Source organism: Crocodylus porosus, unplaced genomic scaffold (assembly GCF_001723895.1).
Source record: "Crocodylus porosus isolate Cpor-Errol unplaced genomic scaffold, CroPor_comp1, whole genome shotgun sequence".
Classification (NCBI taxonomy): domain Eukaryota; kingdom Metazoa; phylum Chordata; order Crocodylia; family Crocodylidae; genus Crocodylus; species Crocodylus porosus.
In genome coordinates, this window is record NW_017728886.1 from 227782801 (window position 1) to 227807951 (window position 25151).

General features: G+C 44.0%; 2 protein-coding genes across 2 annotated transcripts in view; both read left to right on the forward strand.

Annotated features, from left to right (window-relative positions):
- Nucleotides 1–14234, forward strand: part of LRRC69 (leucine rich repeat containing 69) — an 87931-nt gene extending 73697 nt beyond the window's left edge. The window contains exon 8 of the mRNA XM_019550371.1: nucleotides 14154–14234. Coding sequence (XP_019405916.1) covers nucleotides 14154–14159 — 6 coding nt within the window. The 3' untranslated portion in view covers nucleotides 14160–14234. The remainder of the gene's footprint in view (nucleotides 1–14153) is intronic.
- A 9-nt stretch (nucleotides 14235–14243) lies between these two features.
- SLC26A7 (solute carrier family 26 member 7) overlaps nucleotides 14244–25151 on the forward strand; it is a 142815-nt gene continuing 131907 nt past the window's right edge. Inside the window, exon 1 of the mRNA XM_019550350.1 lies at nucleotides 14244–14451. Coding sequence (XP_019405895.1) covers nucleotides 14259–14451 — 193 coding nt within the window. The 5' untranslated portion in view covers nucleotides 14244–14258. The remainder of the gene's footprint in view (nucleotides 14452–25151) is intronic.

The following is a 25151-nucleotide window of genomic DNA, read 5'->3' on the forward strand; positions in this document are numbered from 1 at the left end:
TGCTTCTTAAGGAGATGATCCTCCAAGCTCAAAGGGAAGTAATCCCAACACGGATCAAAGGGGCAGGAGGGCGCAAAAGCCCCCATGGCTCACCAAAAGCATCCGAGAAAGTCTCCTGGCTAAAAGGGAGGCGTACACCCAATGGAAGGGAGGGGCCATCACCAGGGAGGATTATACTGTGGTTGCTTGGGGATGCAGGGGGGCAGTCAGGAAGGCCAAGGCAGAGATGGATCAAGGACAACAAGTCCTTTTTTAAATACATAGGGGGCAAAAAGAAGGTTCCAGGTAACGTGGGGACCCTGCAAGACACACTAGATAATATGGTTGTCACACCAGATGACAAAGCTAACCTATTTAACGATTTCTTTGCCTCCATTTTCCTGAGCAGGGACTGGAACAGCCACTCCCCTTCTGGGCCCCCCTTAAACCCCAGGGGAGGTGCACCTAGTCCAAGGGTTAGTGAGGAACTAGTTAGGAAACTTCTGGAGGGACTGGATGTATTCAAGTCAGCTGGTCTGGATGATCTCACCCTAGAGTACTGAGGGAATTAGCTGAGGTCATAGCAGGACCCCTGGCATGGCTTTACAAGCACTTGTGGTGCTCTGGTGTGGTGCTAGAGGACTGGAAAAGGGCCATTGTGGTTCCCATCTTCAAAAAGGGGAGGAAGAAGGACCTGGGAAACTATAGGCCAGTTAGTCTTACCTCGATCTTGGGGAAGCTTTTTGAGAGAATTCTTCTGGCACATGTCTGGGCCAGCAGGGGAGATTATGCTTAGGGGCAACCAACACGGGTTCATTAGTGGTAGGTCTTGTCAGACTAACCTGGTGGCATTCTATGACCAGATCACCAAATCCTTAGATGGAGGGGTAGCAGTGGACATAGTCTTCCTGGACTTTAGGATGGCCTTTGACACTGTCGCTCACCCCATTCTCATTAAAAAAACTGGGGAACTGGCGGTGTTGACACCTACACAGTCAAATGGGTCGCCAGCTGGCTGGAGGGCCGCACCCAGAGAGTGGTGGTGGATGGGTCATTTTCTACCTGGAGGGATGTGGGCAGTGGGGTTCTGCAGAACTCAGTCCTCAGGCCCACACTGTTCAACGTCTTCATCAGTGACTTGGACAAGGGGGAAAAAAGCACCTTGTTCAAATTTGCTGATGACACTAAGATGTGGGGGGATGTGGGCACGCTCAAAGGAAGGAATAGGCTGCAATTGGATCTGGACAGGTTACAAGGGTGGGTGGACGAGAATAGGATGGTATTCAATACCGAGAAGCACAAGGTGATGCACCTGGGGAGGAAGAACCAGCACCATACATACAGGCTGGGGAACTCCCTCATCAGTACAGAGGCAGAAAAGGATTTTGGAGTCTTTCACTGATGCCAAGATGAACATGGGCCGGCAGTGTGGGGATGCAGTCAGGAAGGCCTTTTGCACCTTGTCATGCATCCACAAATGCAACTCAAGCAGATCCAAGGAGGTGATCCTCCTCCTCTATGCAACACTGGTCAGGCCACAGCTTGAGAACTGTGTCCAGTTCTGGGTGCTGCACTTCAAGAGGGATGTGGACAACATGGAGAGGGTCCAGAGGAGGGCCACTCACATGATCGGGGGCAGCGGGGCAGGCCCTACGAGGAAAGGCTATGGGACCTGAACCTATTCAGCCTCCACAAGAGAGGGCTGAGGGGGGATCTAGTGGCCTGTTACAAACTAGTCCGAGGGGACCAGCAGGCATTGGGGGAGTCCCTGTTCCCCCAAGCACTGCCAGGAGTGACTAGAAATAATAGTCACAAGCTGGCAGAGGGTAGATTCAGGCTAGATATCAGGAGGCACTGCTTCACTGTCAGGGCGGCTAGGATCTGGAACCAACTTCCAAGTGAAGTGGTGCTGGCTCCTACCCTGGGGGTTTTCAAGAGGAGGCTAGACGAACACCTTGGTGGGGTTGTTTGACCCCAGTACTCTTTGCTGCCATGGGAAGGGGTTGGTCTCGATGAACTGCTCAGGTCCCTTCCACCCCTACTAACCATGAAACTATGAAACCGATATTCTACTCTCCTATTCCCTCTGTATTTTTGGTTAGTGTTCAGGGAACCTTCTTCAGATGTTAGATCCCTGGGATCTAGCGCAATCTGACCCAAGTAGCCATCGATCGATTCTACAGCTTGGGGTAGGAGGGAGTCCCTTTACTTCACTTGCAGTTCTACCAGTGCCATATACGCTATCACATGCTTGCAATGCCCCTCCTGCTGTCTACATTGGACAGACAGGGCAGACAGAATGAACGAGCACTGATCTGACACCATCTACCAGACAATATGCAGGTCTGTGGAAGAACACTTTAACCTCCCTGGGCATTGCATCACTGCCCTGTGGGTGGCTGTTCTCTGGCAACAAACCTTTAAAAGACGATTTGAATGGGAAATTGCAGAGAAAGAAATCATCCAAAGACTGGTTTGTGTTAACTTTGAGCATGTCCTTTTACAGATTCTGATGAAGTGAGCTTCAGGTCATGAAAGCTGGTGTTGTATGTATCTGTCTACTTTGGTTAGTCGGTAAGGCTAAGTACAGACAGTCAAAAAGCCAGAGGCTGAATCAATTCGCTGTTTGCAGATCAGTTTAAATAGCATAGATTGAACCGAGAAGTAAGTGAACAGATATTCACTTCTGATTCTGTAAGTGCAGCCATATGCCTGCAGTGGCTCCAACCAGAAGGTGGTGGGCACTAGAATATGCCTCCTAGTTACTGCCAAAGGGAAGGGAAAAGAGAAGCCCTCCAAGGCTTTTCCCTCTCCCTGCTGAAGTGTGTGTGTGGAGGGGCATGGCCAGGCCCTGGCCTGGGGCCAGCATGCCAAGGCCAGCGGAAAGCGGGTTTTAAACCACTCTCCCCACCGTCCTTCTTAGCCTGCCGGCCTGGCCTGCATCTGGCCACGGCCTCCCCACCCCTCCACTCGAGCGGGGAAAAAGCCAGGCAGGAGCTGTTTCACCTCTGCCAGACAGACCTCAGCTGAGGTCCCTTCTAGGCTGGGAGGGGGTTTAAACTCCTCTCCCTCCCCTCTGCTTCAGCCTGCTGGCCTGGCTGGCATCTAGCCATACCCGCTGACCCTCCGCTCAAGCGCGGAGCAGGGGAAAAGACTGAGTGACTGCTCCCCCTCACCAGGTAGACCCTGGCTGGGGTTTAGAGCTAGGTTTTCCATCCCCTACTCAGCCAAACAGAGCAGTGATAGAGCTCCAGCTAAGGAGCAGAGGGGTGGGACCTACTCTGCTCCACTGGAGCATCCTGGAATGGTGGGGGACTGAGCGTTAACTTGAATTGAGAAGGGGTCTGGGACATAAACCCGTTTTACCTAAATCAGTTAAGCCTGATACTGCATCCAACCAGGTTTATCTTAAACTAGTTTCAGTCATTTTGTATGTGGTTTAAGTGCACTGAACTTTTATTCTTTTGCAGGTTTAATCCAGTTTCTGATCACTTAAACCGGTTTATGTGTAACTTCTGTCTCTAACCATAGGCACAAATATACCCTGCCTTCCCTTGACTCCTAGCAATCTCACAGCAGCAATATCCAGAGCACAGGCTAGGATTTCTGCCACTCTAGATACAGAATATTTAGGTTTGAAGAACAGTTAATCAAAATGGCAAGCCCAAATAACTGGCTTTGGGACTCTCTTCCTAAAATCCATTGTGGGTAGATCAGCCTGTTTCAAAGAGTTAGGCTTCCCAGGAGTATTTCTTTCACCTCACCAGCAAGTATTATTGTTACACAACAGAAAATGCAGGTTTATCTGAACTGGAAAGTCTGTTTCAAACCCAGTGCAGGACATCTGATCTCTTTGATATGCAGAATTATTTCTGTGCCCCCACAGCTTACTGTGCAGGTTACTTAAGAATGTGTCTCTCGGAAAAGTTAGAGTCACTGCTACAAATGTTTTGGTTTGTTCAGTCGAGGTGTGTTGGAGTGCTCTACCCCTGTCCGTCATTAGGGCGTACTGTAAGGCTCTGGTATACAGTTTCCAATAAATGCGTGTTGTTCACACCCCTCTTTTTCTATCACAAAAAAATCAAGGGCTTCTACCAAATAGGAGTCCAGGGCATTTGTGAATGCTTAGTTTTTCAAGGAAATCAAACACACCTGAAGGTATGGACCTGTGGTTCATAATGAAAATGTTTTTTAAATTGGGATGATTTAGATCAAAGATAGGATAATTATTTTAGAGTGTTTTTTCCTTTTTGCTTGTGTAGACGGCAATTTCTTACCTGATGGATGCAAATGACATAATTTTGTTTTGTTTATTGCATAGTGGCTATAAGACAGGGGGCAAATGGAGCAAACCTCACTTTTGAGAAGGGCAGATGGCATTTGCCCTTCTGCCCTGCCTCACTTGTTCTTTCCTTTCATGCAGCATGAAAGGAAAGAACATGTAGTTTTGGCTTACACCAGAAACTGTTACAGCAGCTGCATTAGCAGAAGTTCAAGGAACTGTTGTTGCATCATTGGATTTTTGGTCTGCTGTGACTGCGTCTTATTTTTTCCCCTACCTTCTGTTTTCAGGCTTAAAAGGCCAATAAGCAGAGCTGGGGCAGTTTTTCTCTAGTTATTTTTTGTCAAGTGGCAGGCTCTATACCACTGTGCAGTATTTATGCTGGAATTGAATGTAGTTTGCTATCTCGCTAGTCTGACAGTGACTCTGCTCTCTCTACTCATTCACTGATGAATGCATTTGAAATATACTAAGTAAGCCTTTCTTTGCCAGTACTAAACTTTAGTTTCAATGCTTTATGTTATTTAATTGTATAGTTAATGTTGTTCTGTTTAGAGGGACAACCAGCAGTAGCGTAACTAGGAGTGGAGATGGGAGGGAGGGAGATAAGAGAGGCACCAGCCCTGAACACTGTCATAGGGCCTTGTTACGCCTTACATTGTGACCCACACAAATATTGATGGGTGTTAGTGCTTATTCAAGTTTGGAGCAATTGCACTTCAGCCTGGAGGACTGAAAGGTAAGAATCCCTCCGCTCCCATTCTGGGCTTCCCTCCTGTCCCCAGGATTCCCTGGTGTCCCCCCTCTCCAACCCCTAGGGCTTCCCTTAGGGTTCCCCTCTGTCTTCTGCATCCCCCCAGCCCCAGGACATTACTTTAGGGCTATCATACATCTCATACATCTAGGTTTTCCTGTACATATCCTCTTTTTGAGCCCTCTGATCTCTGACTGGGTGAGTTTTTTAAAATCTGACCAAATGTCCTGGATTTTGCTTTGCTTTGCTGTTGAGAGTAGGGGAAGGGCAATTGGAGGCAACAGGGAGCACAGACATATCTGCCTGCAGCTGCGGAGGCTCGCACAGACCCATGTGGTGCTCCCTGCTGCCTCCTGTCACCCTACCCCTGCTCCTACCCATGGAGTAAAGCAAAATCCTGGATATTTGGTCAGGGCAGGGGGGTAGGGGTTGGGGTGTGACAGAGCAGGGGGGTGGGGAGTTGCCTGCCCCCTCCAGTGGGGAAAGGGGACGGGGAACCTTTGAGGGCAGCGGGGAACTCTGTGGCCAAGCTGGTAGCACAGGGGCTGGTGCCTGTGCCCACAGGGGCTGAGTGGCTAGGAGATGCTGGGCGCAGCAGCCTCATCCCAGGGGAAGGGGTGCTGCACTGGGGCCAGGCATGCTTCAGTGCTGCCTGCATGTATTGGAGCCACTGCACTCCAGCCCAGGCAGGATGGGGACAAGTGGGGCCCCTCTAGCAGGGCTGGAGGGGGGCAGGAGGCTGTGACTTGGGAGTAAGGGGCCTTGGGGTTGGGGGCTGGACTGTGGGTTGGGACTGCAGGGCACTGGCAGTGCTAGGGGCTCTGGGTCAGGAATGAGAGGTACTGTCATGGCCCGGGGTGGCAGGGTACTGCAGTTTGGGAGTGAGGGGCACTGGCAGGGCTGGGGTAAGTGGCTTGCGAGTGAGGGGCAGTAGCAGGGTTGCAGGGGTTGTGGCTTGGCAGTGAGGGGGAACAGCAGGATCAGTGCATTGGCATGTCACTGCTTTGCCCATTATCATATACCCCCACTCCCCTCCCATGCACATGATAGGCATCCTCTTTTTTGGACCTGGAAATACGGTAACCCTAATTACTTACTTGTGGCTGCCCATATCATCTGTCTCAGAGGAGCAGACCAGAAAGGGTTAATATAACAGTATGAAATGTTTTAATCCAGATTCATTTTTAAAGACAGAGTATTAAGCAAAGGTTTTACGTACTTTTATTGTATTGGAAATTTGGAGTGCGTGGGTTTATGTTTGATTTAGATATGCCAAAAATACAGGAATGCAAGATTGCATATGTTTTGACAGCAGTTACTCTACTGTCTAAAGATCTGAAATTTCCACAGTTCAGTTCAGTGTTCAATATAGTACCATTTCCTGTAACTTTTGTGATGGTTTCATGCTTTTTTCAGCAAATGTTTAATTATTTTAAAACAACTAGTTTTGCCATGCTTTTATTTTGCTCTGTTCCTCCTCCTTCTGTTAAGTATTCCACAGCTTGTGCATGTTCTAAAACGTGCTGCAACCTGTTAGGTGAAAACAGTACGAAGTGGTTTATTTGAACCAGAAAAGTACTCGATCAGCCTTGGTGTGAATATGATTTCCATTCTCAAACCAGCTGTGACTTATTAAGCTGATTTTGCAAACTGTCTTTTTCTACGTTTTTTATCATTTGATTGTTTTCATATACATGAATATTTGGTGGGGGTTGTTTTGGAAATGTAAAAGTCAAACTGTCTTCAGGGGGGAAAAGTTACAAAAAGCAAATACTTTTCAACATGGTTATTAGTATTGTTCCTCAGGTACAAACCAATCTGTACACTCCATTCAGATCTCCGTGACTTCAGATTTACCAAGCGTGAATCTGTTGAACTTAAATTTGCATACAGATTTTCCAAAACTGGCAATATGCAAAAATCAAATTTATTCAAACCATTTTTTTTCCTAGGGTGTGCAAACCATTCTCAGACTAATGGTTTCCTGCACAGGTAATTTCCATATTAAGGAATCCATGACTTGCAACTTTTTGTTTTTTTGGCAATGGGTGGGAGAGGGAGAAGGGCATACAAAAGTTTGAGTAGTGCTCTAGCTACAAGTATAGGCAAAAGAAATGCTGCCAGGCTGGCCAGCACAGAATATATTATGAATGTAAGGTAAAGCTATTAATTAATTGCCATCATCAGATTAGAAAAGTAAGTTTAGGTTCTCAAGTGCACATTCAGTATATTCACATATCTCACAGTAACACCTGCAGTTTATGCACCATGAGCTTTCAGGCAAGAAGGATGGAGCCACACAACATGGATTATTCTTATACATTATGGTACTGTCTGATGTATAAAGGAATTGCATTGCTTTTTGTTAAACAACTAGTAACCATTTAAGATGGAATTTATTTTGTGTGTTTTTTTTCTTGTGCTTAATTTAGGAGGTAATGTGGTTTTTTAAAAATGTGTATTTGATTTTTTTTAATTCTCCTCCTTTCTTTGTTGGTCAAATATTATTATCAGGCTGTTTGCTCTTAGCCATGCCTGAGTTTTAAACACAGTCCTGTTTCATCCAGATGTCCACATTCCTGTATCTGGACATTTGTAGAGATTATTTATTATGGATGGTATATTTTTGTGTCATTCTCATAATCATCTCTATTCAAATAAATATTGTAGTGTGCACAGGGTTACTAGAAAGGTCAATATTTCTTAAGAGTGAATCTTGCTAATTTTGTCCCTCTAATATTAAACTTTGGAGTAAAATTCAGTTTCTAGTTAAGTTTCACCTGAATACTGATGCTCATAATTTCTGTGAAAAGAAATTTCTTTTCCTCTACTGGGTCATTTGAAATCTGTGTATATTCAAATTTTTAATTCTAATACACACATACACACTCTTATTCTTAGTGATGGATGATGGGCACAGTTTGTTGATTTGTTACCTGAGAAGATTGGCTACGTATTGGGCCTTACCCAAGCTGTCCAAAGCTACTGACTGCAAATGCGATATGGGAAAATCTCAAGAACATTTTTTGTAATGTTTAAGCACCTTGATGCCAAAGATTAAGGAGATTGTGTGCTTATTTGTTAGGAACCAGTACTTTCATTTCTTAAAGCTTTTGAGTGTTGTCAGAGGCTTTTGCTAATGTCTCTCAAAACATTCTTGCAAGCAAACTAAGGAAGTGTATGTTGGGTGAATGGACTGTAAGGTGGATAGAAACTTGGCTGGATCATTGAGCTCAAGGGTAGTTGTTGGCTTAGAACTGGTATTTAAAGTTTTGTTTTGGGGGAATTGGCTTATAGATATATACATTATAAGGATTCAAGATGGGCAGCAGGGGTTAATTGATTTCTTAGAAGTTTTAGTCTCACACACAAAATTTCTCACAGTTCTGAAGGCAGACAGGCTGTCTAACGCAAGGCCAACAAGTCTGGGAACCAAGGGAGTATGTACCATACTGCCCATAACATAACTGGCACCAGCTAAAAAAGCCTCAGAGCAGGGGGGAGCTGAGTCTCGATTTTGGGGAACAGATCAAATTAGGAGAAGACCCAGAAGGCTACATGGTCACAAATTAGGAGAAGACCCAGAAGGCTACATGGACATGTGACCACAGAGGGACAACCAACCAGAGATAGCCATGGATGAAGAGTAAGGAAAGGAGAATACAAAAGCAGAGACTTGAGAATAACAAAGGCTCCCTCCCTGTCCCACCTGGGTCTCTCCCTTTGTCCTGTCCCTCCCCATCCTTCTTCCTCAGAGGGATCCCCATCCCCTGGGAAGGGTCCCCAAGGCCACCATGAACCGAGGGCGTATGACCAGTCCATCTCATGCACCCCACTGGAGGCGGGGTATGGGCCTCAGCATCCCACTTCCAGACTGCTGGCATGCTGGCATCTGACACCAAAGAGATAGCTTCAGGGTAAAGACTGCATTCTGGCCAGATGTACGTTGACTCTGATGACAGCCCTAGGATTTGGTAGATGTATAGAATCTCTTGATTGTTTGTATTGTTTCTTTTCTGTTATCAATGTGTATCAATAAATTTACCTATTATCTAATGGAAAGGTTGTGGTCGGTCTGAGGTCCCCTTCCTCCCCCTATCAAGTGGAGTGCCCCAGGGGTTGGTCCTGGGGCCAGTTTTGTCCAGTATCTTTATCAACAACCTGGAAGATGGGATGGAGAGCACCCCAGCAAGTTTGAAGATGACACGAGGCTGGGGGGAGTAGTAGATATGCTGTAGGGTAGGGCTAGGATTTAGAGAGACTTTGACAAACTAGAGGATTGGATCAAAAGAAATCTCATGAAGTTCAATAAGGACAAGTGCAAAGTCCTGCACTTAGAACAATCCCATGCATCGGTACAATCTGGGGACTGGCTGGCTAAGCAGCAGCTCCGCAGAAAGGGACGTGGCGGTTACAGTAGATAATGAGCTGAATATGAGCCAACAGTGTGCCCTTGTTGCAAAGGAGACTAACAGCATACTGGGTGTCATTGGTAGGAGCATTGCCAGCAGATTGAGGGAAGTGATTCATTCCCTCTATTCAGCACTGGTGAGGCCACATCTGGAGTATTGTGTCCAGTTTTGGGGCCCCCACTACAGAAAGGACGTGGACAGATTGGACAGCTTCCAATTGAGGGCAACAAAAATGGTTAGGGGACTGGGGCACATGACTTCCGAGGAGAGGCTGAGGAAACTGGGCTTATTTAGTGTGGAGAAGAGAAGACTGAGAGGGGATTTAATAGCAACCTTCTGTTATCTGAAGGGTGGTTCCAAAGAGGATGGAGCTAGACGGTTCTCAGTGGTGGCATATGAACACAGTGCAATGGTCTCAAGTTGCAGCAAGGGAAGTTTGGGTTAGACATTAGGAAATGCTTTTTTACTGTCATGGTAAAGTTTATGGTTGTATGCTGACAACACAGAAGAGCTGGGACTGACATGCGCATATCAACTCTATGAGTGGAAAATTCCAGGGCTCGCCCAGCACGTGCCCCCGGGTGACCTTGGGACCTGTCAGTCATCACTGACCTACTTTCCTCACAGACACATGCTCAGTAACAGCAGCAGCATGAGGTCATCGCTCCAGAAATTTCTTGAAGGAAAGCAGCTTGATTGGCTACGGGGCTGCTACAAAAGGTTGGTGAACCCCTCCTTCGGGGGGAGACCCACTCAACTGATAGACAGAGGCTGACTTGTCAGGGACTGTCCTGTCAGGAGAGATACCACCTGGAAGCAGAGGCTGCAACGGCAGTGACTGCTCTCGAGGAGGGCCTACCAGCCCACTGGTCTCCTCCCTCGGTGTATTCGGTTTACGATTGTTCTTCGATTTGATCTCACGGTTACCGGACGGATTGGACTTTTGATTCTGACTACAATTCTGCTCGACCCATCTCAACTTGATTACGGTTTCATCTCGTCACACCCGGCTTTGATCTCGGCTTTGGCTACGACCATCTCTTCGTTGTTCACTTGGACTGGCATCACGACAACTCAACGAGTTACAGTTTTGTTTCTTGTTATTCGTTCATCCCGTTAACGAGCTGTTGACCAGCCCTGGGACTAGCGAGTGGGCAGCCGCCCCTATCCTTCGGGGTAGAACGCAAGGGCTTGCTCGTGAACCCCGTGGGCCAACAGACCCCTTTGTTGTTCGTTACCGTTTGTGTTTTTGTAGCTGTAACTGAAGAAAGCAGCTCTGCCTACACAACCAAAGCGTAAGTGAATAAATCCAACTTATTTGAAACCATACATGTTCCGTACCGCTCAGACTCATCGCCGCAAATCCCACCTGTCCGTGTTCCAACGCCACCCTTGACCCACTGTGACTTTGGGGCCCTGTTCCCCGACACTTACCAGGAGGATAGTAAAGCTTTGAAACAGGCTGCAGAGAGGTTGTGGAATCTCTGTCCTTGGAGGTTTTTAAGGGTAGACAAAGCCTTGGCTGGGATGATCTACTTAGGGATGGTCCTGCTTTGAGCAGGGGGTTGCACTAGATGACCTCCTGAGGTCCCTTCCAACCCTAATTTTTATGATTCTAGTATATGAGGATCTAGTGAACCACAAGCTGCTTCTGTGATAACTCTTTACATTCCTTTATTTATATACTCATATTACTGCAGATAACTTGTGTTTGGATGCTTCTTTCCATGTGTATCTGTAGCTACCTTGTGTGTGTGTGTGTGCGTGCATGTACGCGTGCGCACACGCTTGAGTGCAAAAATATCCACAAATAATAGAGGATTTTTTTGGCTGAGCAAATGATGTTATATGTAAATGTATTGAATGCTACATCAAGAATAAGCATAACTTACCAACAACTGCTTGTATCTCACAGATGTCTATCTGCTGTTTGGTATATGCAAATTGGGAAGGGCTTACTTTGAATCTTTGAGCTGACTTTTTAGATGAGTCAGTGGCTATAAAGGTCTTGATCCACAAATACTTGTGGTGTGAATAGGCTTCTATGCTTCAGAACAACTGCAAGCAATGCCTATATGTGGGTACCAGAATGGTTAATAAATAGTCATTCACAGTGCTGAAGAGAAATCACATTCCTGCCCCTTGTACATTTATTACCTTCTTTGAAAAATATGGAAGGCACAAAAATGGGGTAGGAAAGATGACAGATAATGTCCGAATTATCTTTCCCTTGCATATTTGGTATAAAAATGAGGATCTTAATTTAAGCACTCTCCTTTTTCTTTTTACTATTACTATTGGTTGCTGTAACGTTGAGGTGATATAGCATTTGAAGCTGTGTGAGTGAAATTCATTTCTGCAGGGTTCTGATACAGCATATACAGTGTCCTACCTAAATTGCGGCAAGACAAAGGGTTTTTTGCAGCCTGCTCATGGCATGCAGAAACGATTTTGTGGGCATTTTGCAGTGGCCTCACCCCTCAGTCCTGATTGGCAGAGAAGCCCCATAGGGGGAGGCAGAAGGGATGAGGGGTCAGCTGCCATCTTGATAGCTGGCTGCTATTTATGTTACCCTGCCTGCCAGCACCTTCCCATTCCCAGCACTGAGGACTGCTGGGTCCTACTGAGGAGCCAGCATTTTATTTTTATTAAGCGTTTTTTGTTGCTGATTTTGCTGATTTCTCAGATTTTGCAGGCAATCCCAGATTTCAGTTTCCAAGAAATCTGCAAAACTGCACATTAAATAAGCCCCTAAGGATATCCTAGTGTTGATCATTTAACTACAAAGCACTTGTGTAATGTCTCAAGTGAAAAAATTAAAAACCTTTACTGGGTCGTATTTTGCAATTGGTTCCCAGGCTCATAAATATTTGGTAGGGTTGGAAGAGACCTGAGCAGATCATCAAGTCTGACCCCCTGCCATGGGCAGGAAAGATTGCTGGGGTCAAATGACCTCAGCTAGGTGATTATCTAGTCTCCTTTTGAAGACCCCCAGGGTAGGAGTGAGCACCACTTCCCTTGGAAGTTGGTTCTAGATCCTAGCTGGCCTGTGAAGTAGTGCCTCCTGATGTCTAGTCTGAACCTACTCTCAGTCAACTTATGGCCATTATTCCTAGTAGTGCTCAGGGGAGCAGGGACTCTCCCATTCCCCGCTGGTCCCCCCTGGTAAGCTTATAGATGACCACCAGATCCCCTCTCAGCCTTCTCTTGTGGAGGCTGAACAGGTTCAGGTCCCATAGCCTCTCCTCATAGGGCCTGCCCTGCTGCCCCCTGACCATGTGAGTTGCCCTCCTCTGGACCCTCTCAATGCTGTCCACATCCCTCCTGAAGTGCGGTGCCCAGAACTGGACACAGTACTCCAACTGCAGCCTGACCAGTGTCGCACAGAGGGGGAGGATCACCTCCTTGGACCTGCTCGTGATGCATCTGTGGATTCATGACAAGGTGCAGTAACCCTTCTTGACCATGTCCTCACATGAATTGGCACATAAAGAATTGCTAGTAATATTTTGGCCATGATATCTCCTGACATTGCAGTTGAAAGACTATCATACAACAAAACAAGACTCATCAAATTAAGACTCAGATCAGACAAAAAGATTATATATTATAAAATCCAAATGGGTGCAAAATCCGGAGATTTAGCACAATTTAACAATAGTAACAGAAATTGGACAAACAGAAGATGTGCTGATATATATGCTTAGTATGGATTATAAAAAGAAATTATAGTTTCATTTAGGATATTATTGTGGTCACATTTGGGTCCCAATCCTACTAACATGTAAACATGCTCTTAGCTTTGTACACATAATTGAATAATTTTACTTAATTCAGCTTCCAGCATGTGCATAAATATTTGCAAAACCAAGGCATTAGGTTTCTGTACACAAGATCAGAATTACTGGTCTCAAAGTTTGAATATTCTGAGTCAAACCCAAAATATAGGATTGACTTAAAATATCACGAGTTTAAAAGAAAAATCTAGGTAGTTTTTGTTTGTCTTCTGGTTTGTTTTTGTTTTGTTTTGTTTTTAAGTTATAGGTTGAAGTTCTGCCAGGGATTGTGAATTGTATTACACAGCCCGTTGCTCGTTATCTCTGACTTCAGTTGACCTGTAAGAACTTTGCAGCTCTTTTTCAGTTGTAGTTTATGGTAACTTGCAGTTAATTACCACAAGTGTTCTTTCTAAAACAAGCGCTTTAGTTAAATATCTCATTACAGAAGACAGAAGGAACAACTACAATAAAACTTATGTAACATGTTTGGGAACTCCATGCATACTGGGGAAATAATGCATAGCAAATACATTCCTCTGAATAGGAGACTGCAAGATTTTCTTCACAGAAGAATCTAAGCTGTTTTCTATGTTGTTGGCAGGGAGAGACTTGTGTAGCTGGGCACTTCCTGGTCATATTAGCATAGTCCAGCCCACACAGAACAACCGCCCAACACCACCTCATTTTACTGTTGGACTGAGTCCAAAAGCATAAGCACTACAGTGAATATAAAGGGGAACATTTCTGGAAGGAGATTCATAAACCAACAAGACTAGATCATTTTTTTACAAGTGCAGAAAATGTTATATTTTATATAAACAGGCTCTCCATTTCACATGACCATTTACTTGACTAAAAGCAAACACATTTAGGAAATATTTTTGTTGAATATAATAAGAGGACAGCTGCAGAAATCTAAGTGATTGTGTTAATCTCTTTCCCTATAGCTTTGAAACTCTAAACTCTCAGAAGAAACCTGGAGACTGACATTGATCAGGGTGATTCTGCAGCTGTAATTTTTTCTGAAGGAGAAACGTTTGGTGGGCTAAAGCATGACAGGGGTAAAAAGGAAAAAGAAAAGTGCAGTGTGCTGGAAGATCCATGCTCTTCGTTGCGAAGATATCAAGCTGTGGTGCCTAAGAAGGTTTCCTATTTTGGAGTGGGCAACCAACTACAATTTAAAGGAAAATTTGATTCCTGATGCCATTTCTGGAATGATGTTGGCAATTCAACAGGTGACACAAGGTACAGTTAATGAAGCTGATTTTCACACTTTAAATAGATTAAGTCAATTTATAGTAGTTTTTTATTTTTGTTGCTTTATTTAGTGTTCTCATGAGGCTTAGGTTAAATAACAAAAAATCAGAAATGCATATTTAATTAGACACAATCTAATGCCAGGTGTAAAAAAGAGGCTTTTACTCCTCATTTTCATAGGTGCGTAAGGGATTTACTAATAAAAAAAGGAATATATATCTATATCTATCTATGTGTGTGTGTGTGTGTGTGTGTGTGTGTGTGTGTATTCCTTATCAAGGGGGCGAGGGGAGATATATTTCTGATCAACATTTGTGAACAGGAGTTTATCTTTCCTATAGAGCATTCAGAGGATGAATTGGTGCACTGACCTTACAATTAATGAATACTAGAGTTATACAATGTGTTAGCAATTACAGAGAATTTTGTATGAGAGGCTTACTACCGAAACCATCATTGGTTGATGGGATTCGTGTGTGCATTGACATCTTGTGTATTTAAGTTTGCATATTGTTCTAATGAGACATACTATATCATGTTTTCTATTACATCTCTGTATCATTAACATAAAGTAAGGGTGGAGCTTAATTCTCTTTTGGCTGGTTGTAGGTAAGAAACTTTAATCAGTATTTGTCCAGGTGTTGTCACAGATGGAAAGTGAAAACTAATTAATGCTTTTCTTGAAAAATGTAGTCTTATTTCACATCACAGTATTAACTTCTTTAGGTAACTCTTTATACCTGTCTCAGGCAAATTACATAGGCAGTCTCTTGGCTGGCCAAAATAAGCGCTAGCTTCTTGTCTGACTCAGACTGTCTGTATTGTTATTTCTTTACAGTTTCACAAACTAGCTAGCTTTTGCTATCATCCATGCAGCTAAATTATAAGCATTCCTTTAATTGAATTATTCTGGAGCTGGAACCAACTGGTTTATGTAAGTATTTGTGCTTTTAAGGTAATTAGGAACATCTGCATTGGCATGATTTAACTTCAAGAACCTTAATACTACTATAAAGTATCTAATTTCTCTGGTATATTCATATACAGCAATTATAATTAAAATGCTGCTAATAATATGTTAAACTCCAACAAAAATATTGAATTAGAGGCAATTATATAGCACTTATAGTTTTATCCAGCATTTTCTTCATTGAATATGAGTCCTAAAATGGCTTTTAGTTTAGAAACATACTTTAAAAAAACTTAAGTGGTGGCAGAAAATACTCTTTTCCAGATTATTCTGGTTTGTTTTATATAATGTAGAAAGAATACTATTGCTGCTTAAAAACAAGAGAGAAACAACCTCATTTATATTCCCTTTCCTACAGAACACAGTCCCCCCACTAGGAACACCATTTGACAGTGAAATCTGTGGATTTTTATGATTTTGTCCATACAGCTTGCAAATCTTTTAAATACTAGATTATGTGTATATTCAGATTCTATTTGCACCAAGTCTTCTCATGATGTTGCAATTCTTTTGTTGCCAGGATCATACTTCAATATTTGTCAGAGTGGGACGGCATGGGAAAATAATAATACTAATTGTACACCACAAAGGATGAATAGATCCCAAACCCTATGTTTAAAATTCTGTGTTTCTGGTGTTTGTTTCTCATGATACATGAAAGGCTGAAAATATTAAAGTAAAGTAAAGTTAGAGTAAATTTATAAACCATTGAGAAGTGACATGTGGGACCAACTGTCACCAGGCATTGAACCTGATGGTTTTATGATTCAAAAAGAAGGAAATATTTAAGGGATAATAAAAATAACAGTATACACAACAGCTAGGATAAAGCATTTTTATAAGTGATAGAAGCTCTTATGGCTAGGGACAGAAATTACACGTAAACTGGTATAATGATTGGAAACCAGTTCAAATCTATAATGCAACACAAGACAAGTGCACATAACCCGCTTTCAAAATGACTAAAACTGGTTTAAGATAAACCTGGATGGGATGTAGTATTAGAGTTAGGTTAAATTGGTTTATTGAACTTCTGTCCCAGATTCCACCCCCCCCCCGCACCGATTCAGGTTAACTCACAATCCTTTAGCTTTGTACCTCCCCCACAACATTTGCCCCCCACTTGCAGGGTGGGCAGGCTAGCGTTGGCCCAAGCTGTCTGATCCAGACCAGCAGGGAGGCATGCTCTAGTGCCCCCTGGCTTTTGGCCTGGGTGACTGCAGGCATGTGGCTGGCTTTCTGCAATCACAAGCAAATGTCTGTTTGCTTGCTTATCGGTTCAATCTACGCAGCTTAGATTAACCTGCAAAGATTGAATCAATTCAGCCTCGGGCTTTTTGTCTGTCTGCACTTAACCCTTGTGTCTGAGCTCATAAACTAGCTCATTAACTTGACAGCAATTAAGGAAAACACTTCTTAACCAGCTGTATTTTTCATAATGGTCCACACTTGAAATTTTTGCATCCTCTTTTAAACCATCTGCAAAATTCAGAAATGGGATCATTGTAGCTCACAAAGTAAAGATAATGCTCAAAATAAAGATAATGCTCATAAAACTACTCCCACAGTAGTCTGGAAATCTCTTCTGTTGTACAATAGCAGCTTTTGCTATTGCTGTCTGCCTTATAAAAAAAAGGAGCAAATTAAGAGAAGAAACAATAATGAACATAAGCCAATAGTGTGTTTTGTGTCCTTTAATGCTAAGCTCTATAAAAAGATGGTATAAGTTTAATCTCTGTGCATTTAAAATATACCAGAGCCAAAAAGAGCAAAAAGTTATTTCTCTTGAAATAAACACTGTCTGACCATTCATTTTACAGAGGATCTAACTTTCCTGTTCGTTACCTTTTATTCTTAGAAGGATTTTAAGAGCTACTGTCTAATTTCACAAACTGACCGGCGATTTTGGACATCCAGCATTTGGGTACCCACATGAGCCACCTTAAAGATAACTGATATTTAGAGGACAGATGTCCTATACTGTTTTAAATGGGCTACAGCTGGAAACTTGAAAATCAATGACTCATACTTAACAGTTTTGAAAATATTGGCTTAAATCTTTAAGCCCAGCTTGTGTACTAGAGTGTATGCATTGACGTGACAGCCAGAACTTAGGAAGGAATGGCTTTAAGGAGAGTTTTCCCTCCAAATGTTTATTTTCTTTTGCATGCAGCTTAAATTCAGAGTGGGTTGGCTTGGCAAAAACCAGGATGGGGCATGGGAAAAAGCACTAATAAAACATAAAGAACAGCATCATTAGTACTGTTGGCTCTGTGCCATCCATACCCTTTCTCCAGTGTCAGAATATAGTTGCAAAGAGGGAGTGTTGTGTAGACTGACCTTTTGGAAACACTAACTTGTAATAGGGACCAATTTAGCCCATTTCCCCCAAAATTAAGAGAGGCAGAAAAGGATCTTAGGCCTCCTTTTTTCACCTCCAAAATTCCAGTATTCAAAATCTGGCACATGTTATGTTTCTGGTGCAAATAAAGTTTTAATCATGCCAGAAATAGCAACTGGCCACGCATTCATAGAATTTATGGCACCAGAGAAATCACAAACCAGCCACAAAGATATTACTCAAAAATATATAGTATCTTTGTGGTTCATTTGTATGGCACCATAACTTACCAAAGGCTTGAACCCCAGAGTGGTTCCTGATCAGCTGAATGTCAGCTAGGGGGGATGACCCTGGGACTTGAGCCCTGGAGCCATCCCTGCTGACCAACAGTAGATGGGAGTGGCCCTGGAGATTGAAGTCTAGAGCTGTCAGCAGATTATTTGCTGGCAGAGACCAATTCAAGGCTCAAATCTCAGGGAAGTTCCTGCCAGCTAATGTCAGATCACAGCTGCCCCAGGACTCAGGGCCTGGGGCTCAAACCCCGGGGCCATCCCAGTCAGCCAGTTGTTGGCTGGCAGGGACAGCTCTAGGGCTTGAATCCCAGGGCAGTCCCTTTCAGCTCACAGGGGATCGCAACAGCTGTGGAACTCAAACTCCAGCGCTGTCCTGATCAGTTTATCATCAGCTGGCAGGGACCACCCTTGGGCTCTCACCTTGGGATGTTCTCTGCCAGTTGACTGTAGATCAGGTTTGCCTCAGGACTCAAGCTCCAGGACAGATTCAAGCTACCAAAGATCAGCAGTAGCTTTAGCCTTTTGGTTAAGTCTCAATAAAGAACACTTGTGTTTTATCTTCAGTGTCAGAAAATCATAATCATCAAGCCTTTGAAAGATTTGACCATAATCTGGTAATTTTTTTCAAGTTGATTAAAATTTGTTCTAATTTAGTTTTTTTCCTGTGTCAGCTCAGGACCAAGAGATGTGCCCAGAATGTAGATCACACTGGCATGGAACAAACATTCAAAGATTTAAAGGCAAGAAAGAAGGCTCTTCTCTTCACTTATACCATCTTGCCAGTCAGTACATCATTGCATTCTTGGTATTTCTCAAGTTCAGGTGCAGCCCTCGATTTTTCTGACACAATTTGGGGAAGTGTACAGGCTAAGCTGGTCTGTCCCCCAAGACTTATGGGAGCCAGTGGGATTCCAGAACACTCCGGGGGATATTCATGCTTACCTTAATGGCCTGGTCAATTTGTGGAATAGTATACTGACCTGTACACAATGGCACTCAGGAGTCCACTCCCATCACAGCAGTAGTACAGATCTCCCAGGTACCAGGGGGAGCTGAAGTGGAGGTGGGCGGATGGGGAGGAGGGCAGCTGAAGTGCCGTGACTCTTGACCTGTGTCAAATCTGACTGATTGTGACATGGGTTGTTCTTACAAGACCAAAGTGTGGCAGTGGGTAACAAAGAAGCTTCTTTTCTCCACTGATATTGAATTGGTAAAATGCCAGCTGACAGAGCTCTTACAGGTGATGAATGGCCTGGTTAATCTTGGTTGTGTGTGCCCAGAAACTGAGTCTCCTGCAGTCTGCTGTGATGAATTTGCCACCTAGTTTACAGACAAAATGGTCTCCATCTGGCACAACTTAGGAATTGCCACTTTTGCTGCAGAGTCAGGGCTGGAGAGGCTTGGTCTTGTCCAGTTTATGTGGATTAGTTTGGTTGCTGTCATCTACTGATGCAGAGGATGTGTTTGGGGGATTGTGGATGATGAACTGTGAACTGGACCTGTTCCTATCTTGTCTTGTAAGAGCCAGCTGGGGGAGACTGGGGCTATTGCTGGTAGGGGTTGTCAGTGCCTCCCTTTGGGAGGCCAGCAAGCTGAATTTTCTTGGGTCAGCAGCCTTTGATACAGATGACCATAAGGTGCTGATAAAGTGTTTCTGTGATCTGGATTCACCAGACTTCTCTACACTGATTCTGTTCTTTCCTGGTAGGGAAGTTCCACAGGATGGTGATGAGTGAGTGTTTGTCATCCCTTAGGACTTTGCCTGTGGGGTCCTATAGGGCTCCATCTTATCATCACTCTTGTTTAATCTGTATATGAGGCCACTGGGTGAAAATATTCAGATGTTCAGGCTGAGGTGCCATTAGTATACAGATGATGATCAGCTTTCTGTCTCTCATCTAGACTGGGCTCCGCAGTTTTAGTATTTTGCCAATGCCTGGCAACAGTGAGGGATTCAATGCAAATGAACCAACTGAAGCTGAATTCAGGCAGGACAGTAGTGATGGGTGGGACCATCACTGATGTGGGAGTCAGCTTCCCATTGTCACTTAGGTTCACAGCTTTGGGGTGCTGCTAGATCAGGGGTGGACAAAATGTGGCCTGCCAGGCCATTCTATCTGTCCTGCGGGACCCCTAAAAAATTGCCAAACCTCAGTAAGTGGCCCGCCCAAAATAATTGCCTGTCCTGGATCATCTGCTGCACCTGGATCATCTGCTGCACCTGGATCATCAGCTGGCAGCAGTGGCTAGGAGTGCCTCACTGGTGAGAAGGCTGTTACCCTTTGGTTAGGTTTGACTCTGGCCATCATCATCCATACTTTCACAACTCTACATGAGGCTGCCCTTGATAATTACTCAGAAGGTGCAGCTGGTGCATAATGTGGCAGCCTACCTTCCGATAAAAGTGTATCACCAGAAGCACATAATTTGAGTATTCCAGAGTCTGCATGGGCTCCCAGTTGCTTTCTGGTGCAATTCAGCTTGCTGGTTTTGACCTACAAGGCCTTAAGTGGGCTAGGCTGTATGTACCTAAGGGACTACCTTCTCTCTTATGCCCTGTCATGATCCCCAAGATCAGATGGTACTAACCAAGTTCATGTGGCAAATATATGTGGGAAGTAATTCTTGGTAGTTGCTCCTCAGCTTTGGAACTCCCTCCCCTTTAAAGCCTGCCAAAGCCCAAGCCTGGATATTTGGCTATCCTTAATGTTTCATAAAACTCTCCAGCAGGCAATATATAGAGTCATAAATCACAGCCAACACCTGCCCCCTGTGGAGTATAATACTGTCAGCAAATTATTGATTGTTTGCTTCAAGTACTGTTCAAACTAGTTTAGAACATTCCCAATCATGCACAATAAATCACACAAGCAATGCAATGTAAACTACTGATCAGCAGCAGGATTACATTCTGTTGGTAGATGAAATATTACAAACAAGGACATGCATCCTTTGGCAACTGTGGCATTCACATATATTGTTTATGACTTTGAGGAGATCAAAACAACACACCATTTACCAAAACCAAACAGGTTTATAGAGCAGCATTCTTTGAGACTTCCTGGGATTGAATTTCTGCCACTTTCCATAGCACAAAATTGACAGATTTAATGTAGGGATAAGGCTAAGTAAGGTACATACCCTACAGCCTAATTAACTGGTTCAGCTGAACCTCATGAACTAACCAGGGCCAGCTGAGTCCTGGCCTGTAGGGATAGGCTAAGTGAAGTTCCTGCCTTACAGCCTGATTAACTGGGATAGCTGAACCTAAACCAGGGCCAGCTGAGCCCTTCCCACTGATTGGTCCTGGGTGTGTTTTTAAGGAACTCCTCCAGCACCTGACCTTAGCTGCACTGATCTTCAGGCTTTGAGTAGCTCCTGTCCTGGCAGCTTCTCTGGATTCTGTCTTGGCATCCTTGGTTGTGCATCCAGCCCCTCAGACTTTAGATTTCATCTTGGCCTCAGCTTGCTTCCTGACCCTTGATTCTGGTTAATCCTCTGGCTTAGTATCTGGTTCCTGACTCTTGGCTTCTGAGCCCACCCCCTGCAATTCTTGGTCTCGCTCCTTACTCTATGTGCTAGGCTGGAAACCCTGCTGGACCACGACATTTAGAAGCTGTTTGCAATTCACAAATCCGAAAAAAGGTTACATAAGGATTTTGGGTAACACAAGTCTCACCACTACCCTTTTTTCAAAGCATGGAATCATTTGCTTCTTACTTGCTTATCTCCTTGAAGATTGGGGAAAAAAGAATTGAAGCAAACTTTGCTGGGCAAGAATCTGACCCATAGGTTATGGGGAGAAGCTCATCTGTTACCATAGCTCTAAATCTTAGAGTTGGCTTAAAATTCTTGGAGGAAGCCAAGGCATTTGAGAATTCATGATCTGGCAAAAACTTATTTAATTTGTCAGGGTTTCTCAAAAATCTGGTACTTAGAAACACAAACAATACTTCTCTCCAATCTTGAAAAAATGTTCACTGACTTCATTCACTTCTCTAGCTGTGTTGCATCACCCTTTTCTCTTTCCATTGCCAAATTAATTGAGTGACTTATGTGCAGTTGTTTTCTGGAGTTCCTCTTCTCTGTTTCCATCCCAGACCCTGTTCATTTTCATCCCTGGCATTCCTGTGGAACAAACCTTTAATGACCTCTTTGTAGCCAGAATTCAGAATAAGTAATCCTAATCCTCCTTTAACAGTTATCCCCCTTTCACAGCATTAATCATGCTCTTGGCATTTTTCCTCTCGTGGCTTTTGTGACTTTGTCTTCTTCCACTTCTTCTTTGTCTCAATTGTTTCTTTGGAAGATCTTCCTTATTCCCCTTTGACTCTGCAGGAATACCGTAGACCTCTGTCCTGGGTTCCCATTTCTTCTTCCTCTATACATTACCTCTGGGTAGCCTCATTCCCAAATACAGTTTTAACTGCCATTTCTGTCCACTCGGAGATCTCTATTCCAAGCCTGTCTTCTTCTGACTTCGTACATGATCTGGCACAAGTGAGGGTTCTGTTCCTTGACCAGAGCTCTTGTGTAGTAAGGGAACATAAGTAATAATATTATTATATATTTAATAATTATTATAGTAGTTTTTGTGGTTGCTGTTTCTCTACAAATGTCATATCTGGGGCTACATGACTAAAACTGTCAGTGAAACTCAAGAGGGATGTCAGTCAGATAATTCTTTGGCCCCTAACATGCATGGCTAATGACAACATTTTAAATAAAATCCTGTTCTTAGTAAAGTCCTGATCTAAAACAGATGACTACTCTTCACATTTCCATTACTGTCTCATAGAAAGACCAAATAAAATTTGAATGATCCAACTTGTATTCATTGACATGTCACAAATCCATCTTAACATTCAAGATCAAATCTTGGATGTTCATTTAATCATGCAGATGGCTTCAGCCCCTGACAAATTAATAACCAAGCTCTCTCTCGAGGTTCTGCAAACCATAATCTTCTGCTACCTTTTACTGAAAGCAGGAGTGTCTGAGGCTATATGTGTGACTTCTTCTGTTGTCTTATGATGATAATACTGTGTAGTTCTGTGATAGCTGAGAGTTGTCTATGTGATGTAGGTACTTGCTGAACCCTCTGTTAGGATTAGACCAGGTGTTTCTTGTTTGTTTATGCATTGTGATCTGTATGTTGCTGCTAAGAGCTTAATTAAAGTAAAGGATTAGTGAGGCCTTGTAAGATTAGTGAGGCCTTGAAAGTAGTAAGGCCTTGTATGTAGTGATGCAGTTAAAATTAACCTTATCAGAAAAATGCAAAGGCTTGTACTGCTATTGAGCAGTCATAAGAAAAGTTCATAGTGCGAGAGTGTGAGTGGCTGTGAGTCAACAGCGTAGCTCAGAAGTTATAAATTGGCTAGCACATCCGGAAATCAGCAGAAGGAAGATGCAGCATTGTGAAAGAATGTACTAATTTAAAGATTAGCTGCTGACCTGGATTCGCTGGGCCTGTGGATCTCGAGGAGCCTGAGAACTGAATACCAGGGTCTTTTCTGGTACCCCTCAGACAGTGCAGATCAGGAACGCCTGACTTCACTGAGCTTTATAGAAGAGGAACTTGTTGTACATCAGGGATCAGAGGGGACTGCCGATAAGTTGCCAACGCGGATTGTTATTGTCTGTCATTGTCTTGTTATACTATGTGTAGCTATGTGTTTGTTAAGTCAATAAATTTTTCTTATCTTTTTACTTCCAACCACTCTCTCAATCGTGAACCCTCCCATTGGCGGCTGGGACAACTTCCTATTCCAGGATCTCAAATCTGTTTACAAGCATTCACTCTAACATGAGTGATTTACAGACAGGGTGGTTAATAGATATGGGAATAGCAGAAGTAAACCTCCAAAGACTTAATGCATGTGGGTTAGGGTGAGGAGAACCAGGTAATCTCCTTTTGTTATATTTGCAAGAACTGGGGCATTAAATTAAAAGTCTAAGGAATCTATCAAGTGAGAGGTGGTAATGCATATATCAAGAATAACAAATATGTTGCCTAGAAATTAAGAAGTGGTCCGGTGGTCTGGCCTCAATATGCAAGATTTTAGAACAATTTTTGAAGGAAAGAATAATTAAAGACTTGGAGTTAATGGAAAATACAACATGAAATGGCCACGCATAAGCCATTCCAGGAAAACCTGATTTCGTTCTTTGATAACACAACTGATTTTCTAGCCTGGAATGGAAGTATGGGAAGTGTGTGTGACAGATCAGGAGGGGACAGGTAGCAGATTGGGCGGATGAATGGGATTAGAGTGGCAATCAAGGAGGGTGCCAGTGTAAGGGACCGGGGCATAGGCTTCTTGCCATATAGTCCAGTGCATAGCATTGGGGCTGGTTCATTGTTGATGGATGGGCCTGGAAGCTGGGCTTGGGGTTTGTGGGGGTTCTTAGCTTGGGGAGTCTTGGGGCCCAAGCTTAGGGGTGGGCACCTTTGCACACTGGGCTAGCTAGGCCCCAAGACACCCCAAGCTACTGCCATGAAGGAGTACTACCTTGCCCAGGCAATGAGGCTGGCTTATTCCCTCCAGTCCTGCTTTCCCACCTCCCTGCCCATACTCCCCAACCACAGGCCTTGGCCCCCGTCTTCATCTGACTTAAGTTACTTTGGAGACTGGCCATGTGGCCGCCATTTCCCCTCTTCCATCCTTGGCCAACAATTGATACCAGGTGGTCACTGGGGCTATAGGGATGCCTCATGGGTGCACTGTGTGCATGCCTCCCCACATTACTGCTACCAGGACTCTCGTGATGCTGCCACCCCTCCCCCTGCCCCACAGGGTAACAGGATGGCAAGCAAGGAGTGTGGTTCTCTGACATGTACAGAAGGGGCAGCCTTTCCCTTTCCAGGGGAGGCAGGGAACACTACTAGCATTCCTGTTGCACCCCAACAGGGAGGGAGACCCATCAAAACATGGCAGCTAAGCTTTGATGATGACCTGACTCAACTACCCAAAGGTACAGTCAGAACAGCCCACCATGGAGATGCACCCCTTAAGTTCCAAGGAGGCCCCATGCCAGGCTGGGTAAGGCACGGTGTGCGTGCCACAGAACTCAGGCACCAGGG